Source organism: Polypterus senegalus, chromosome 6 (assembly GCF_016835505.1).
Source record: "Polypterus senegalus isolate Bchr_013 chromosome 6, ASM1683550v1, whole genome shotgun sequence".
NCBI lineage: Eukaryota > Metazoa > Chordata > Cladistia > Polypteriformes > Polypteridae > Polypterus > Polypterus senegalus.
In genome coordinates this window covers 185252477-185271676 of record NC_053159.1, presented here as the reverse complement: position 1 = coordinate 185271676, position 19200 = coordinate 185252477, and the positions used below count along the sequence as shown (strand labels likewise).

The 19200-nt window shown below is 39.6% G+C and overlaps 1 protein-coding gene across 1 annotated transcript in view; it reads left to right on the top strand.

Annotated features, from left to right (window-relative positions):
• itgav (integrin, alpha V) overlaps positions 1-19200 on the top strand; it is a 158539-nt gene that overhangs the window by 73736 nt on the left and 65603 nt on the right. Inside the window, exons 5-11 of the mRNA XM_039757720.1 lie at positions 1938-1999; positions 5012-5057; positions 7366-7491; positions 10770-10814; positions 13545-13588; positions 14647-14703; positions 18480-18532. Coding sequence (XP_039613654.1) covers positions 1938-1999; positions 5012-5057; positions 7366-7491; positions 10770-10814; positions 13545-13588; positions 14647-14703; positions 18480-18532 — 433 coding nt within the window. The remainder of the gene's footprint in view (positions 1-1937; positions 2000-5011; positions 5058-7365; positions 7492-10769; positions 10815-13544; positions 13589-14646; positions 14704-18479; positions 18533-19200) is intronic.

Below are 19200 nucleotides of genomic sequence, written 5' to 3'. Positions count from 1 at the left end.
CATTTTATATATATACTACAAGTGAACTACTTAATTGATTTAGATCAGGTTTTTTTCTATAATTTGCTAGAACATTCCGGTTGATTTTACGACTTCTCACATTTTTCGCTTATGGTACCGATTTATTTGCACGAATCTGAGAGAGACACAGCGGGCCAAGGGGAAGAGGGTGGGGCCCTCCTCACTCACGTGCCAGCCTTGGGGTATCTTGCATCCACTTAGCTAGCGAATGAAAGAACTACTTTACAGATTTAGATCGAGATTTTTTTCTAGAATTGGTTGAACGTTCTGATTGATTTTGCAACTTCTCTTATCGCGCTAAGTATCATAGTTCACTTGCAGGAGTGATATACAGTAATCCCTCGCTATATCGCGCTTCGACTTTTGCGGCTTCACTCTATCGCGGATTTTAAATGTAAGCATATCTAAATACATATCGCGGATTTTTCGCTGGTTCGCAGATTTCTGCGGACAATGGGTTTTTTAATTTATGGTACATGCTTCCTCAGTTTGTTTGCCCAGTTGATTTCATACAAGGGAGGGGCTGAGGGGCTGTTTGCACAGAGGCTGTTTGCCTAGAAGATACGGACGCTCCTCTACAAAATGCCGCTTTATCGCGGTGCTTCTGCATACTGTACTTAAAAGCACGTATTGATTTTTTGATTGTTTGCTTTTCTTGGCGAGCGCTCTCTCTGACATTCTCTGCTCCTGAAGGCGCTCCTTTGAAAGAAGATATGTTTGCATTCTTTTAATTGTGAGAAAGAACTGTCATCTCTGTCTTGTCATGGAGCACAGTTTAAACGTTTGACTAAAGGGTGTTATTTCATGTCTAGAGGGCTCTAATAATGTTAACAGTGTGGGAGAGTTTATAAGGGCTTAAACTATATAAAAATAACCATACAAACATGGTTTCTACTTTGCGGAATTTCACCTATCGCGTGGGGGGGATCTGGAATGCAACCCCCGCGATCGAAGAGGGATTACTATATTTGCGCTAATCCGAGACAGAGGCTGTGGGCCAAGGGGAGTGTGCCGGGGCCCTCCTCACGCGCCAGCCACAGGAGTGTACCTTACCTCCACTTAGCTAGCAAACGAGAGAACAACTTAATGGATTTAGACTTTGTGTTGCTCATGGAGTCCTGAATGAGGCCCACTGCCTGCATCGTGAGGGAGCTTCAGTTACGGCACTACGGCCATGTGGCGCATTTCCCTGAGGGTGATCCGGCTCGTAAGATCCTCATTGTTGGGGACCCGAGTGGCTTTACCAGGCCAAGGGGTCGCCCACGTAACACCTGGCTGCGGCAGATAGAGGGTCATTTCCTGAGGGTGGGACTGGACCGCGTGTCTGCCTGGGGGGTTGCCAACCAGGATCCCGAGTTGTTTTGTTGTGTGGTGGGTGCAGCAACGTGCTGTACCAGTGCATGCTCCCCAACTTGACTTTTTATACTTTTGAGTTGAGCAACCACCCTTGAAATTCTGTGCATGTACCAATTGCTCATTGTCGTTTCTTATAGGACATGTGCTGATTTCGTAGTCATCCTTCAATACATTTTGTATATTACATCAACCTTTCTTCTGGTACATTCTTTATTTAATTGACCATCTCAGTATTTTTTCTGAACCAGTTCTTATATTTCAGTGTACATTTTGTTGCTGACTTGACCTTTATCTGGTTTCCTGGTGTGCCTGAACAGGTTTCTGACATTTATTAAGACTTTATGCTATTTTTTTTTTTAAGATGAATGCCATGTTACCCTAAAATTATTCTTCCACTTTACATACACAGGTAAACAACTTGTTTGGGTTCTGACATCTGAAACTGAAGTAAAACTATCTCATCAATGGTAGCTGACAGCCCAGTTCTATCCGGAACCCCTATCATTTTGTTCTGCTATAAAACACTAAATGCTTATTTTATTTTTATTTTTGTTTTTCAGCTTTAAATAGTCCGGAAGGCCAAGGCTTTTGTCAAGCGGGCTTCAGCATTAACTTTGTCCAGGTAACCTACATCGACCATTGGTATGCTTGCAGTTTTTTTTTTGTGTATGACATGTTCAAATGAAAGTCTTAATGTTTTGAAAAACCCGATTGTTCTTTGGATGGAGTCATACATCACAGTGGTATTGTTGTTTTTAGTTTTCTTTAAAATAAGATGGATCAGGATACAGTTCAGATCTCAAGCTTTTTAACAGCAATATCCTAATGTCTGTCAATTTGATGGGTTGTTTTTCTTGCATGGTTTAAAAATAATTATCACTGTGGTGAGGCGGTGCAGTGATTAGCGGTGCTGCCTCGGTTATCCAGCATCCTGGTTCGAATGCCACTCCTGCGTTCTTCCTGTGTCCATCTGCATTGTATGTGTTGGGGTAATTGCTGAATCTAAATGCCTTATTTCAAATCTAAAACTGATCAGCCGAACAAGTGCTGACATTACCAGACAATGGCCTATTCAGGAAAGGGAGTGAGAAGAGGATGGGATGGGAATAAAAACAGGAAATCTGAAAATTGAGCAATATGACACAACTGCCAGACATGCCACAGCACGGCCTGACCCACCGTGCAGACAGCCGCCTGCTTCACCACTTCTGCCTTGTTAACCGAGGCGGATCTCGCTGAGCTGACACAATCCTAATACATACACAGGTATGTGGCCAGTCAGCAGTTTTCCCCGCAAGCCTTTTTGATGGTCTCGCATTAAAAGTGTAACTAAAGGCGCATCCCAATTTTAATTGCCATTTCCAAAGCCTTAAATAAAACACCTGTGTAGAGAGAAGGTGGACGAGTCTGCTTTAAAGTCACTTATGTGGTCAAAAGATGGCAGACAGGCCTGCGCTTGAATGTTCTCAGGGAAGCGGGAGTTGTCATTCAAAAAAGCCATCAGATATGCAATTTAAAGTTCGAAATGTACAGGATGTCGCACCTGATTGCACTCAGTCTGCACTTCAAAGCTTGAATTTACAGTCCTTAGGGCATACGGTGCCTATAAAAAAAAAGTATTCACCACCTCTAAAGCTTTCACTTTTAATGGTTATACAACATTGAATCACAGTGGATGTAATTTCACTTTTTTGACACTGTTCAATAAAAAAAAAACTTGTGTATATAAAGTGGCACTTTTATGTATTTATCAGTTCGGAAACATTGCCAAAATTAGAACTTTTTTATTATTTGAAGGTAGTGCAGGGATCATACACACCTTTATTACGTTTCATCTTGATTATTACAGTGCTTTGTTTGCCACGTTAAACTGCTCTTCTCTTTTTCGGCTTCAGTTGGTGCAGAATTCTGCAGTTAGATTACTGACAGGAACAAAACTTTGTGATTCTGTTACTCCAATTTTAGCATCTCTGCAATCACTTTCAACTCCATTTAGAGTACATTTAAAAATTGTATTGATTACTTATAAGGCCTTGCATGATTTAGTTCCTGTATATGTCACTGAATTGCTGACACTTCATCAAAGATTGTCCAGTTAAGGTCTATTGGTCGTTCCAAGGTCTAGCGTGACCTGAAATAATTAATTGTATAAAGAAATGAGCAATAAAAAAAACATTTAATTATATATGCTCACATATCATTTTTAATTCTATTTACATATTAGCCACGCTACCTGTCACAGGTAATTGAATAATTTAAAAATATGTACAATCTCTTGCCCTGCGTACAATTTTACTTTCCTTGGACTTCGCGCGTGTGAATGTTTCTACACCGGCGCTCCCTCCCTCAAATGCGTTCCTGTGAAGCCTGCTACTCATACTCTCATTACTGTATTTTTGAGGCGGCTTTCTCACATCCTGTCTGCTTTTATACTTGCCTTCTTTGAATGTGACTCTCCGTACGCGTCCCATGCCATTCCTCCTCCTTGTGTGTCTCACACTCTCGTTTCCTCTTCCATTGTGTTACCAAAGACAAACTTGCCTGTCGCACCAAAGCCAAACTGACCAATAAGATTGCGTAGAGGAACTGAACACACAGACTTTTTAGCATTTTATTGTATAGTAGATTTATAGTAAATTGTCACATTTCACAGTGCATATACAGTATTTATTTGTACGTTTATTAAACAATTTTATTTAACTTGACTCCGTTTGTCTGGGTCAAATCTTGTAACTGATTTTAAACCCACTTTTGGTGAAGTAAATTTCTTCAAATTTTGCATACGTGTTCAGTATCAATGACAATACAATAATCCGTCAGATGCAATTGCGTAACAAAATTTGTCGTAATCAATGGTTATGTGATTCCAATTAACGCACACACAACGATGACGGACAGAGAATATAGTGAGATATAGGAGCATACAAGTAAGAGACACACCAGATTGCCCTCACTTGACTCTTCCAGTGAGTGGAGTCGGTATATTTGTGTGCCGACTTGACTTGTTTACTCTTGCTGATCACGGTGAGGAAGTATTGCCGTAAGTTTGCCGTTCTGTCATTGATATATATTTTTTTTTCCGCAGCAACTGACCACTCATCCTATAGGGGCCTGAACAAATAAATAAAAAACAAAATATAATTCTTTTTAGTATTCAAATAATTCTGCAAAGAAGATATATTATGTAATAATTAAAGAAGCTTCCTGTTCATGAAAAATAATTAAAGAAAAATAATTTGCAAAAAACACAAAACTAAAAAGTAAAAAAAAAAATATATATATATAAAAATTAAGTAACAATATTTTATTTACTTTTACAAGTTTCAAAAATTGTTTGAATCAATTAATGTATGTGCGCCCCACGATTTTACTTATTCACATATAACCACAAAAATTGTGGTTAAAGAAAAAATATTTTTATTTATAACTAAAGTAAATAAAATCGTTTTACTTAAAAAAAAAAAAAAAATTGATATATTCTTTTATTTACTTTTGTACAAAATATTCCTTCATTCTCCACATTCTTCACAGCATGCATTTGATAGGGAGTTAAGATGAGATTCCTCAGAATGAAAGCAAGTTGAAAATGATGGTGAAATACTTTTAGTTATTTTTATACTTTTTTTATCTACAGGAGAACAGAGTTCTTGTTGGAGGGCCTGGTAGTTTTTACTGGCAAGGTAAGTAGATTTTAGTCTTCACTTTTGATACTGTAAGATGTCCAGGTGGATAAAATAGAGAAGGGTGACCACCTACCTAAATGAATACGAGATGGGCCTTCTGACGAAGCATGGGGTTGGTCATTGGCAAGCAAGAACTTAGGGGTATTGCGGCTTTACAGTGTTGTATACAGACACGTTTACACTGCTCATGTACATAAGAGCCCTAAGAAATAAAACCAAACCTATCCAGCCTTCAAAACCACTCATACCTCCAGTGGGTCCAGATCCCAAAACTGAGCCTGCCCTCTTAATTAACTTGATGGTTCAGGGGGCCTTTCCTGAAGTGAAATTACCGGCCCAGCCCTCCACATACTGGCCATCACAGAGTTGTAGAAGATGTGAGGGGTGTCACTATCCACATTAAAGGAATGTAGTTTTTCCACAGATAAAAAGCCTTGTCTGCCCTCCTCTGTGTTACGCAACCAGTTCAACCTGACATTGATATGGACGTCTTCCCCGTGTCCCACAGGCTCTACACAGTCCCCAAAATACACAAAAGAAAAACGCCCACACACACTCTTCTTCCTCCACTCCTCCCAGGCAACTTTGTCCTCCTCCTCCCGACTCTGGCGCCTCGAGTAGTGGCTGCAGGCTCCTCTTTTAGCCCACCCGGAAGGTAATAATTAACTTAATTCAGGCTGCACTTCCGGCTGTGGCTGCATTACAGCCCACACATGCTCAGGAAGCTGTGCAGCTCCCCTTGGCGGTGACCAAGGAGCCCAACAGGGATGAGCTCCATTGTTCCAGAATTGTGGCCCCGATGCAACCCAGGGGGCTGCCACCAAGTGTTCTGGGCGAAGAAATAAGCCTCCCATGCTTGCTCCCCCAGATTCATTGCCAAAGGGGCGTCCTATGCATGTATGTGTGTGTATATATGTGTATATACACCTCCTCTACACCCTCTATACATATGACTGTGTCCCCACTCACCATAGCAAGAAGATCATAAAGTTTGCGGATGACACGAAGGTGGTCGGACTCATCTCAGGCAAGGAGGGCGAGCTGGCATACAGGGACGAGGTGGAGCGGCTGTCAGAGTGGTGCAGAGTCAATGACCTGCTCCTCAACACAACAAAAAGGAAGGAGGTAGTTACTGACTTTAGAAAAAACAAAACTGACATCCAGCCACTCATCATTGGCGGGGCCTGTGTGGAGAGGGTCCTGGTGTTTAGGTTTCTGGGCATTGAGCTGGAGGATGACCTGACCTGGAGCGCCAACACCAAGGAGCTGCTGAAGAAGGCGCAGCAGGGGCTGTATTTTCTGAGAATCCTCAGACAGAACCATCTCCCTAAAAACCTGCTCCTTGCCTTTTATCACTGTTCCATTGAGAGCGTGCTTACGTACGGACTGTGTGTGTGGTATGGTAGCTGCACTTCCTCAGAAAGGAAAGTGCTCCACAGGGTCGCCAGGACAGCGGAGAGAACAATTGGTTGTACCCTCCCCACTCTGGAACAAATCTACACCTCCCGATGCCACAAAAAAGCAATAGACATTTCACAGGATTCGTCACATCCTGGTCATTTTCTCTTCCAGCTTTTGCCATCGGGCAAGAGATACAGAGCAGTGAAAAACAGGACAAACCACCTTAAAGACAGCTTTTATCCAAAAGCAATCATGGCCCTGAACTCAGAATAAAACTGCTCCATATCATTCTTCCAATGTGCAATAGACCTTAAGTCTATAAGCAAGTGCAATCTGTATATTTTGTAAAGTACTTTTATTACTATTCGGTTTGTTATTTTCTCCCTCCTTGTCTTTTTAACTCTTGTGCTTCACACTGCGTCGACTGCACCTTCAATTTCTTTGTTCCTTTATAAAAGTGACATTGACAATAAATATCTATCCTATCTATCTATCGTTATATAATATATATTAGCTGGACTTGCGTTGGCTCATATTGCATTTCAATATTGTTTGGCGGCTAATTAAGAAAATGAAACAATTACAGGGTCTGGGTCTTAAATAGCATATCAATTAAAATTAGAGCAAAAGAAGTTAATTAGTAAAAAAAATACTGCTTACTAATTAAGGATAACCTGCAGCTACCCTAGCCCTCCAGCACTGAAGATGGCCACCCCTGCTGGACGGATTTAGTGGAAGACTTGTGACTGGATGTTTAGAGTGCATGAGATTTCTGCTAAAAAGCAAGACACTGCATATTTTGTTTTTCCAATGGAATTTTTTTTTTTTTTATCAATTTGACATCTGTATATTTCAATAAGTCGATCTTTTTTTCTTTTTTTTTATTGTTTTTTCCCCTCCACAGGTCAATTAATCTCTGATTTGATACCTCAGATTATGACTAAATATAATTCAGCAAATTTTTATACTACATATAAGGATCAGCTTGCAAGCAAGGCGGCCAATGCTGTATTTGATGACAGTTACTTGGGTAAGTATTGCAGTTTGTTGAGTTTTCTGTACCAGATATCCATTTTGAGCTCCTACTCTGAGCTTAACATTGTTTCTAACAAACAGTGGGCAGCCCGTGTAGTGTGATTTACTGTAATAAGGCTCTTTGGCTTTCATACATGGTAGCTGTATGAATTATTAGCTCATTTTTGCAGACACTGCACTGCATTTTGACAATAACACAGTATGGTGTTGTTTTAAGGAGAATGGATCTCCCAAAATCATAGGTGAAAAATGGTGTTTCTGTGCCAGAAAGACTTGCACTGCCTTATACTGTAATGCCAAATGACAATAAACATCAAACATACACTTACTGCAGTCATTTACAGTCACTGCTCTATTATTATACCTTGTCCTGTATTGTAAATGTGTGTGTGTATATAAACAAATACATGCAAATGGATATTGCATATACGAGGGGGAGTTAAGCTAAACTTATAAAATAGGATTTTTTAGAAGATGGAGCAAACCTTAACAAAACCGATCATGTCGTCTCCATCATTCTCAATACACTTGCGCCACCTGCCTGGAAGTGCCGGGATTCCAGCAGAATAAAAGGTTTTGTCTCGTTCTTGCAACCACTTGTGCACCACTTTCTTCATGTCATCCTCAGTCTTGAATTGATGACCACCCAGTTATTTTTTTAGCGGTCCAAAACAGGTGGAAATCACATGGTGCCAAATCTGTCGAATAAGGAGGATGTGGCAATAGATCAAACTTCAGTTTCTCCGGACAAGCCTTGATGTTCTTAGCAGTGTGTGTGTGTCATTGTCTTGCAGCAACAGGACTCCTTGAAACCACAGTCCCCACTGCTTGGTTCGAATAGCAGGCTTCTCATTAGTCTCCAGCATGTCACAGTAACCTGCACTAATGACTAAAGTACCCCTCAGCATGGAGTGTTCGACAGTAACTCATAAGAACAAGACAAAACCTTTTATTCTGCTGGAATCCTGGCAGTTCTAAGCAGGTGGTGCAAATGCATTGAGAAGGGTGGAGACTACAGAGAGAAATGACATGATCAGTTTTGTTAAGGTTTGATTCCATTTTCTAATAAATCCCACTTTCTGTCTTTAGCTTGACTCCCTCTCGTAATAGAATGAAACATATACTGTACTGTATATACAATGTATACTTTTTTTCTATACAGTGGATTCAGAAAGTGTTCAGACCCCTTCATTTTGTGAACACTCTTGTGTTGTAGACTTAATTTTAAATGGATACATTTGCCACTCCTGGTCATCAATCTACACTTAATAGCCGATGACGACAAAGTGAACACACATTTTCAGAAAAGTTTGCAAATTAATTAAAAATCAAACCCTTAAATCTCTCCTTCATAGCAATATTCAGAGCTTAATTCAGTACTTTTGCAGACGCCCCTTTGCCAGCAATTGCAACTTTTGTGTTGTTTTGCACATTTGCATTTGAGCAGTGTGTCCCATTCCTCCTTGCAGATCCTTAAACTGAATGAGAAGCGTCTGTAAACTGGCAACTTCAGGTCTCTCTACACATTCTTTGGGGTTTAAGTCTGAGCTTTGGCTAGGCCACTCATGGAAACTAAGAGACTTAACCTGAAGCCACTCCATTGTTGTCTTAACTGTATGCTTTAGGTCATTGCCATGCTGAAAGTGAACCGTCAGTGGCCTACATGCTGAAGAAGGTTTTCTTCAAGGATCTCTCTGTATTTGGCTGCATCCATTCTCCATTCAGTTCTGAACAGCCCCTGCACCAGACAAACACCCCCATTGCATGGTGCTGCCATCACTATACTTCACCATAGGGATGGTATTAGGCAGGTGAAGAGCAGTGCCTGATCTTCGGCAGATGTAAGGTGCTTTCCTGCTGCAGGAACTTGTTCCTGGGACTTTTTAGAAACTCTGGACCTTTTGTAGCACTACCCCTACAGGAACTCAGACCATTTGTAATTCCTGGTAGGAAGTTCCTCGAACAGTGTTACCTCGGTATACGTCCTTAATTCGTTCCTGATCCTTGGACTTATATGAAACAGGACTTATACCAAACAAATTTTTCCCATAAGAAATAAAGGGAAAATGATTAATCCTTTCCCATGAAAAAAAATCCTATTATTGGCATATTATACATTGATAGGTTGTATAAAATAATTTAAACACTGTTTAATACTAAAATACATAAATACAAAAGCAATTAGATGAAATAAATGAAAATTTAACCTCACTTTACCTTCTAATAACGTCTTTGTTTTTCACAATCATAGATACCGTCGTTCTCGGCATACATTATGCAGCAGCCAAGTCCCGGATATGCATGCTACCTTCATACCTTTCAACAATCAGTTCAAATTTACATGTAAAAACACGTGAAAATTCACAGAGTTATAGCGCGGGTTGTTCACTGAATGCTAGCAACTTGCGTACTGACACTAGTGGGCAGTCGTGGCTTTATCTCGAGAACAAGGGTAGCACCAGTGTTCTAGCAAGTGAGTCGTATTCCAAACAGGTTGTATACCATGCAAAAGTTTTTGCGTCCAAACAGGACTTATACCAAGTTGGACTTATTCCAAAACGGACGTATACCGAGGTACCACATTTTTTTTTTTTTTTAACCTGCTGCTCTAGAGTATGTAATATTTGTTCAACCAGGATCTATTGTGGGTGAAGCTTTGGTAATTTATTGTGCTTATTGATTGACCAAAAGCACTGGAGCCATCTTACAAATCGGTTAGTAATTTGGACTTTGAAGAGTTATCTGCCAAGGTGTAGCACTGCATTTTGCACCATGCCACTCTTCATATCTGCTTTCCTGGTGCGACATGCATCCTCCCCATCAAAGGGTTCCCCCATGAAGTTCAGAGTACGTCAAAGCAAAAAGGCAGTAGTCCTGTCTCGGTGAATTTCCAAACATGCTTCACTTCTCACACTGCACCACTGTTCTTTGTATGTCATATATTTTGCATAAAGATTACAGTTCCTGCTTTGCTAGTGGGTACACAGCACATGAAAGTGGCCAGGGACCTCAAGTGACCCAGGGCCTACACTGTATAGGACCTCCCTGCTTTTAAAAAAAAAAAAGGTTCCTGATATGGGAGAGTGCCTATAGTGCCAGCTTTAAGTACTTTAGAGTTCTGCCCAAAAAGTTCAGTTAGTGTCTCATCAGACACTCTCAGATACCTCTAAAAGCCCCTTTATTTATACGCTTCATTCTTAGTGCTTGTTTTGTCAATTGTCATTTTTCAACAAATGTTTCTAATTTTCTTCTCTTTTCTGTGTGCGCTTTCAGGCTATTCTGTGGCTGTTGGAGATTTTAATAGTGATGGCATTGATGGTAAGTATTTATTTTAAGAAACATTTTTTAAGTGAAAAACAATCTCCTGAAGTAAATGCTGTATATGTTTGTCTGTTTTGTTAAATTTAAAGGGAAAGGTTGTCTGGAAAAAAATGAATAACCCAGGATGAATCAGCCTTTATTTTATATAGGTAGATACTTTATTAATCCCAAGGTGAAATTCACATAATCCAGCAGTAGTATACTGATACAAAAAAAAAAAAAATATTAAATTAAATAGTAATAAAAATGAAAAAAAAATAAAAATAAAAAAGCAGACAATAACTTTGAATAATGTTAGCATTTACTCCCCCGGGTGGAATTGAAGAGTCACATAGTGTGGGGGAGGAACGATCTCCTCAGTCTGTCAGTGGAGCAGGACAGTGACAAAAGTCTGTCACTGAAGCTACTCCTCTGTCTGGAGATGACACTGTTCAGTGGATGCAGTGGATTCTCCATGATTGACAGGAGTTTGCTTAATGCCCGTCGCTCTGCCACAGATGTTAAACTGTCCAACTTTACTCCTACAATAGAGCCTGCCTTCTTAACAAGTTTGTCCAGGCGTGAGCCGTCTCATCTTTATTCTGCCTCCCCAGCTCACCACCGCGTAGAAGAGGGCACTCGCCACAACCATCTGGTAGAACATCTGCAGCATCTTATTGCAGATGTTGAAGGATGCCAACCTTCTCAGAAAGTATAGTCGGCTCTGACCTTTCTTACATAGAGCATCAGTATTGGCAGTCCAGTCCAGTTTGTCATCCAGCTGCACTCCCAGATATTTAAAGGTCTGCACCCTCTGCACACAGTCACCTCTGATGATCATAGGGTCCATAAGGGGCCTGGGCCTCCTAAAATCCACCACCAGCTCCTTGGTTTTGCTTAATTTAAGATGTAAGTGGTTTGAGTCGCACCATTTAACAAAGTCTTTGATTAGCTTCCTGTACTCCTCCTCCTGCCCACTTCTGATGCAGCCCACAATAGCAGTGTCATCAGCGAACTTTTGCACGTTGCAGGACTCTGAGTCATATTGGAAGTCTGATGTTTATAGATTGAACAGGACCGGAGAAAGTACAGTCCCCTGCGGCGCCCCTGTATTGCTGAACACAATGTCAGACCTGCAGTTCCCAAGATGCACATATTGAGGTCTGTCTGTAAGATAGTCCACGATCCATGCCACCAGGTGTGAGTCTACTCTCATCTCAGTCAGCTTGTCTCTAAGGAGCAGAGGTTGGATGGTGTTGGTATAGTGACCTGCAATAGTAACACAATCCCATGGCATTTTATTCAGTGTAATTGATTTTATTTTTGTATAGTGCTCTTCACCGAGTGTCGTTTCAGAGTGTTGTAACAGCAACAACATTTATTTCGAGACCACGTTTTCATACAAATGATGTAGCTCAAATTGCTTTACAAGATGAAGAAAGCTAAAAGAAAATATAAAATAAGATTAGGCAGTACTAAATAACAAAGAATAAAGTAAGGTCCGATAGTGAGGACGACAGAAAAAACAAGAAACTCCAGAGCTGCAGGGGTTCAAAGGCCATGAGACCAGCCCTCACTGGGCAATAATCATTTCATATGTAAGATACAACTACAAACTTTACGAAACCGTAATTGCATAATGCATACTCATAAATATTTAAGTTACTTTAAAAACAGAGTAACCTAAAGCAATTAAAAACTGATTATCACTGTATGTTCATTATCACTGAGCTGTGGCCAGTTGGTGATGGAGCAGAGAAAAGCAAAAATTGCACTTCTGCAGTATCAGTGAAGAAAATAAACCCCTGGAAGGTTGGTGATCAGTTAGAACGGATAAAGTCAAGACCCAGTGAGAGTCCTTGAGACCTCCGCCAACTGCCTGTCTACCCGCCCACCCCTTTTTGGTCATTCTCCTTTAACACTAGAATTACCAGAGCCTACGAAAAAACTCGTCGATCTGTCCCACCTTAAGTCGCTTCTTAAGTCCGCTAACAACTCTCCGCCAGTGTCTTTTGTCTTCTAAATGTGCCAATAAAGACAAGCTGCAAGCCACCGACTTAGAACGTGCACAAACGTCTCCCAGCTCATGCCTTGATTGATTATCTGGGAGTGAAGTGGAGTTTTAGAGTGGAAATAATAGATCGTTATTTGGAACACACGCATTTCATGTGTGTTCCGTTTCTACAGTAATCTGTGTAAACACATTTTTAAACAAACGTTTTTCATATTGTAGTAGTAAATGACAAAATGTAGGCATAAACTATATAATGTATGAAGCCTGAATTCCAAATATCAAAGAAACACTTTCACAAAAGATACAAATATAACAGAAAAAAGCACTTTTATTCAAAAATATAACTGCAGAAAAACAACCCGCGTTTACCTGCGACATTGACATGCATTCATTATCACAGCTTCAGTGACGCAACAGTATCAGCCATTGGCTGGTAATCAAAGCTTCACGGGTTTGATCCCAGGCGAGTCCGTTTTGAGAATTGAGCTGCTCGTATTCTTACTATTTTTGAATAAAAACTTACATTTGATTCCAGTCTGTAACAGCCGGTGTAATTTATGATTCTTATAAAGGTTTTTTTTATTCTGTTATTTTCTCTCCATACCACCGCCCCAAATTTGATTCTTGTTCATTTTGTTCATAAGTCAGGCTTAAATCCTAATATGTGTTTTAATTAAAGCGTTCAAAAATGAGCTCACAGTGTTTAATATTTAAATAATTTTTGTTTCTTCCAGACTTTGTGACTGGTGTTCCCCGAGGAGCTCGTGCCCTGGGATATGTAAGAATATCTTAATATTTCTCCACATTGCCATAAGTGTTTAGTTGAGTTTAAAGAATTCCAGTAATCACCATGCAATCAGAATATACTCGGCTCCACCTTGCTGCCAAATTGCACTGGGAACTGATTTTAGCTGGTTGTGGCGTTCAACAAATGTACATTGCCGAATATACTTGCCTCCGGTGTGCTGGCAAATTGCATTGGGAAACAACTATAGCCGGTTCCGGCAGTTTAAGGGTTAAGATTCTAAAAGATTGATCTAAATGATACCAGGTTCAAGTCTGTAAAGGTACAGAATTTAAAATCAATCTATAACGGTCACTATAATATCCACAGAATGTGTTTAGAATGGGATTAAAGAGTCTTGAGTTTAAAAGTTTTAGGAAGTTCTGTTTAAATAAAATCAAATGCTCCAGGTCTTCTAATTGCTGGCTGTTTACTCAGCTGCTCTTATTGCTTGCTGGTTAGTTCATGTTAGTTCACACAGTTCACATTTTGATGACTTTTTGCAGTCTATTTTCTTATTCTATATGTTCAATCAATCAATCAACATTTATTTATATAGCACATATTCATACAAAAAAATGTAGCTCAAAGTGCTTTACAAAATGAATAGAAAAATAGAAGACACAATAAAAAATAAACATACGAGGTATGTTGATTAAAGGACAGTTCAGTATTTTGAATTTTGAATGTTATCTTAATATGGCTTATTTTTAATACGACTGCAAGAAGTGGTATGACTTACATATATTTTGATTTGATCTCCCAGTTTAAAATAACGTGGAAACATGGGGTGGAAAACAGAATGGTCTTTGGGGGTGCAGCCCAAAAACAATTAACACATCAAGGAAGTAGACAGCAGTGTGGGAGGAGACACAAACAGGAACCCTGCACCTTTGTGGAATTGAATTTGAGTTATTAGACCTACAGATCAGATCTTTGTGGTTGCCAAACTTAACTATTTTGCTTCTCATTCTGAAGCTGCTCAGTGGGATGGCTATGTACTGTCAAATTTCATACTAGCGCCTTTTTAATTGTCATTTCTTTTTATTTAGGTGACAATTTTCAATGGCACGAATATGCAGTCCATGTTTAACTTCACAGGAGAACAGGTAGGCCATTTATAAATGTTCATTATGATGGGTGGAGGTCGATTTGTTTCAAACCTAGTTTTGTTACACTTGACTTGCTTGTATGATTTTAATAAAATGTTTAAAAAATGTTCATTATGATGGTGGCCTTCTTTCTAAAGTAAAGAATGAGGGTTTTTTTTTTTTTTTTTTTAAAGAGTGGATTTTTTATGACCTCATAATTTCCTTCTGACTACACAACCAGGAATGTCTTTGCTGATTTTCAACATTAACATTTGTCATTTTTACTGAGTGCCCATAACATTTGGAGTCCATTACAGTTCTTTTAAGCAGAGTCACTGTGGCTAGGGCTTAGGAAGGGGAGTGCAGAATCATCATTCATGTGTGGGAGGTCCAGTATATAATTAAAGTCCTGAACTGAACAATAACCACACATCAACTAGCCCTTCCATTATCAAATCCTGACCACACTTTTGTGTCCACCCAGTTGTATTGGTATTAAACCCTTAAAGATACCACCTCTTGCATATAGTAATAGTTGTATGTGATGCTTTTTCACTTTATATTTTCTACGTGAACTGACGGAAAAAGGCAACACAACATTTTCTGGGATGAGAAGGATCTACATGTTCCAGCTTGTGCCCTTTCACGAGATGATGCCCATTTGTTTTAGATCTCCGACTAGCAATCCATTTTGTGCAGAGTAGCAAACACATCAAAGCTTATCTGATATGTATTCACCCAATGAAGTCCTGGTGGAATAATAGCAGATCAGGTTACAGTGAGATAAAGGTGGCGTGTGGGCAGTTTTCTCTCCATGCATTAATGCCACAAATTTATATTGTCAACCTATTTTTTGTATAGCACTCTTCACTGAGTGCAGGCTCAGAGCACTATGAACAATTCTCAGTTAAAAATTCAACTGAACCGATACATATATAAATACAGTTTGTTTTTAAACACACAGAGAATAAGGTAGAAACAGATTAAACATAAATGGAAACCAACAATATCTGTCCATTAATTAATCAATGAACTATGGACAGTTGACAACGGAGGACAATAAAATTGTAAAAGAGAAACTCAAAAATAAAGTCACAGTCCTGGAGACCTCCGCCATCTGGCCGCATGAAAACGTCACACAAAAACATTGCACAATTTCACTAATCTTTTATACAGTATATTGTGGACCCACAGGCACGCACAGCTGCCCTAACCTGACACAGACAGGCAGAGACCACAAGTATTGCACAGCACACATTTTTATTTTTTGTGGGGAGTACTATTTTCCTGCTCCCTAGAGCACAGTACACAATACCAGCACCAAACACACAGTCCAACACAAAAGCCTTTCCTCCTTCTTTCCGTCTTTCCACCTCTACTCCTCCAGCAAGCTTCTTGCTCTTCCACCCAACTCTGGCTTCCGGAGTAGTGGCTGCTGGCTCCTTTTATAAGGCACCCGGAAGTCCTCCAGGTGCATGTTGACCCAGTTATGGCAGCACTTCTGGGTGTGGCAGAAGTACCGCAATTAAGGGCTCAGCAGCAGCTGCAGTACCCCCTGGCGGGTCCCATGGAACCCTACAGGGCTGCACCAAATGCCATGGAGCCTTGTGGGATTCCAAGGTGTGTCGCTGCAGCCTTGGTGGGTGCCACCTAACGAGACTCTGGCTCCCTTCCAACATATAGGCGTCCCAACTGTACACCACAATATCCATCCATCTATCCATCCATCCATCCCCACCGTTTACCTACATACGCACATCCTCCATTTATATACTATGGTGGACAGTGGGACTTTAGAGATCTTCAAATCTCGACTTGATGTTATTTTGGATAATATAGTTGAACAGGATGCCATGCCATATACACACACATGCATGCCATTTGACATGGGATTCGTAAAAACAGTGTTACTTTCAGTGACGCCACATCTGTTGGAATGTCAAATGTAATGCATTTTATTACTACAAATATTAGTGGTGTGCCATTTTGATCTGCCAGAATGGAGAGTTTTTTGCATTGTAACAGGGCCAGTCCTTATAATATGCCTACATTCATAGATTTGTTCAGTTAAGTCAATGTATTAAGGTAAATGCAGATGCAAAATTAGTCACATAAAATTTAACGTTACTAAAACATTATTCAATTTGTAATAATTGTTTGCTTTGAACTTTAATGCACATGTTTTATGGCTCATTGATTGCAATGGGCAGGTGTCATTCACCGATTATTTCAGGTTTAAGTTGAATCATTACCCGAGGCTGAGAATGAGTCTTATGATTCTTGTTTGTTTGATTTGTGAATCGAATTATTACCTAAGAACGGTTCTCCAGATTCTTGTCATTTAACTTGTGAACCGAATCATTACCTAAGAACAAGGCACATCATTCATTTCACAAATCAAGTAACCAAGAATGATTACCCAAGATCATTCTCATTCGAGTCATGTGAAAATCCTTACCCAAAAAAGAGGCACAGCATTCTCATGCATTTGATTCATGAACAAATCATTCCCCAAGAATGAATCTCATGATTCTCGTTCATTTGATTCACTAACTGAATCATTACCTAAGAATCATGCAAATACAGTAAACCCTCGTTTATTACGGTTAATCTGTTCCAGACTCTACCACGATAAATGAATTTCTGCAAAGTAGGATTCTTTATTTATAAATCAAATATTTTTGCAGTTAGAGCATAGAAAACGTGTTTACGACCTTCTAAATATGTTTTTTAACATTATTAGAACCCTCTAGACATGAAATAACACCCTTTAGTCAAAAGTTTAAACTGTGCTCCATGACAAGAGAGAGATGACAGTTCCGTCTCACAATTAAAAGAATGCAAACATATCTTCCTCTTCAAAGGAGTGCGCGTCAGGAGCAGAGAATGTCCGAGAGAGAGAGAAAAGCAAACAATCAAAAATCAATAGGGCTGTTCAGGCTTTTAAGTATCTGAAGCATCGCCGGACAAAGCAGCTGCAAAGAAGAGAGCAATGTGAAGGTAGTCTTTCAGCATTTTTTAGAGGAGCGTCTGTATCCTCTAGGCCAGTGTGTGGACAACCCCTCTGCTCACACCCTCTCCGTCAGGAGCAGAGAATGTCAGAGAGAAAGAGAGAGACAGAGAAAAGCAAACAATCAAAAATCAATATGTGCTGTTCAGGCTTTCAAGTATGCAAAGCACCGCTCGGGAAGCATATTGTATATCATTGAGGAGTTTTATTTAATACGTAATACATGCTCTGATTTGGTAGCTTCTCAGCCATCTGCCAATAGCGTTCCTTGTATGAAATCAACTGGGCAAATCAACTGATGAAGCATATACCATGAATTAAAAGACCCATTGTCCTCAGAAATCCGTGAACCAGTGAAAAATCAGTGATATATATTTAGACATGCTTACATTTAAAATCTGCGATGGAGTGAAGCCGAAAGTCAAAGCACGATATAGCGAGGGATCAATGTAATTCCTATTCACTTATGATCCTCAAACATATTTTCTTTTTTTAATTGTACATTTTAACTGTGTTCTCTTCCTTTGTGCATTGAGCATGACAATGCTGTTTAATAACTTGGAGTCCCAAAAATGCCCACTGAGGGGGATGTCCCGTCAAACCCCAGCTAGTAAGGTGGGCAAACTTAATAAAATAGTTTATTTTTACAAAAAGGACTCTGTAATGCTATTAAGCTCCAAAGAGCACAATAGGCATAAAGGAGAACTAATGGATGGCCGTGTCTCATGATGTTTGCTTTTTCTTTAATGTGTACCCTGTTTCTATTTTGTGCTTTATTCTGCAGATGGCTGCCTACTTTGGTCATTCGGTGGCAGTTACTGATATTAACAATGATGGGTGAGTAGCCTCAGTCATGTAAAAAAAGATAATAAATTGCTGTTTTGTATTTTGTGTAAAAGGCCTGTTACGTAGAAAACACATCATTAAGTCGGTCCTGCAGAACCTGCATAGATGAAAAAGTTATTTGAAGTTCACCTGTCACATGTGGTATTCCATTCAACTCATCTTGATGTCTAGTCTTAAAAGATATCAAGCTTTTTGGGGTTTGCCCCTAATTTTAACCCTATAAATCAAAAAACCCTAATATTTAGACCATTTTTGGACAATTGTTTTGCTAGAAATTACATCATTATGTTATAGAGTAAAAACCAATTGGCGTCTCCAGCAAAAATCATTAGAAGGACTTGGAGTTTGTGCAGGATATATTGAGAGAGCCCAGTGGTTCATCTCAAATGGGTTGCAAGAGTCGAAATTACTTCTTTTCACGAAACTTTGGGGTGAAAAAAATTGGGATTGGTAACAGGAATGTTTTATGCAATTTATAGATTTTATTTAGCATTTTATGAGTATAATCCTATTTTTGATATTTGATTTGTCACCGGTGGTCCTAGTCCTTTAAGAGACACTCACAGAAGGTTAGAAATGACAAATTTCAAACATACAGTAAGCATGTGGGGTATCATGTTAGACTATTTTAAGGTCAGTAATTAAATGTTTTTTTTGAT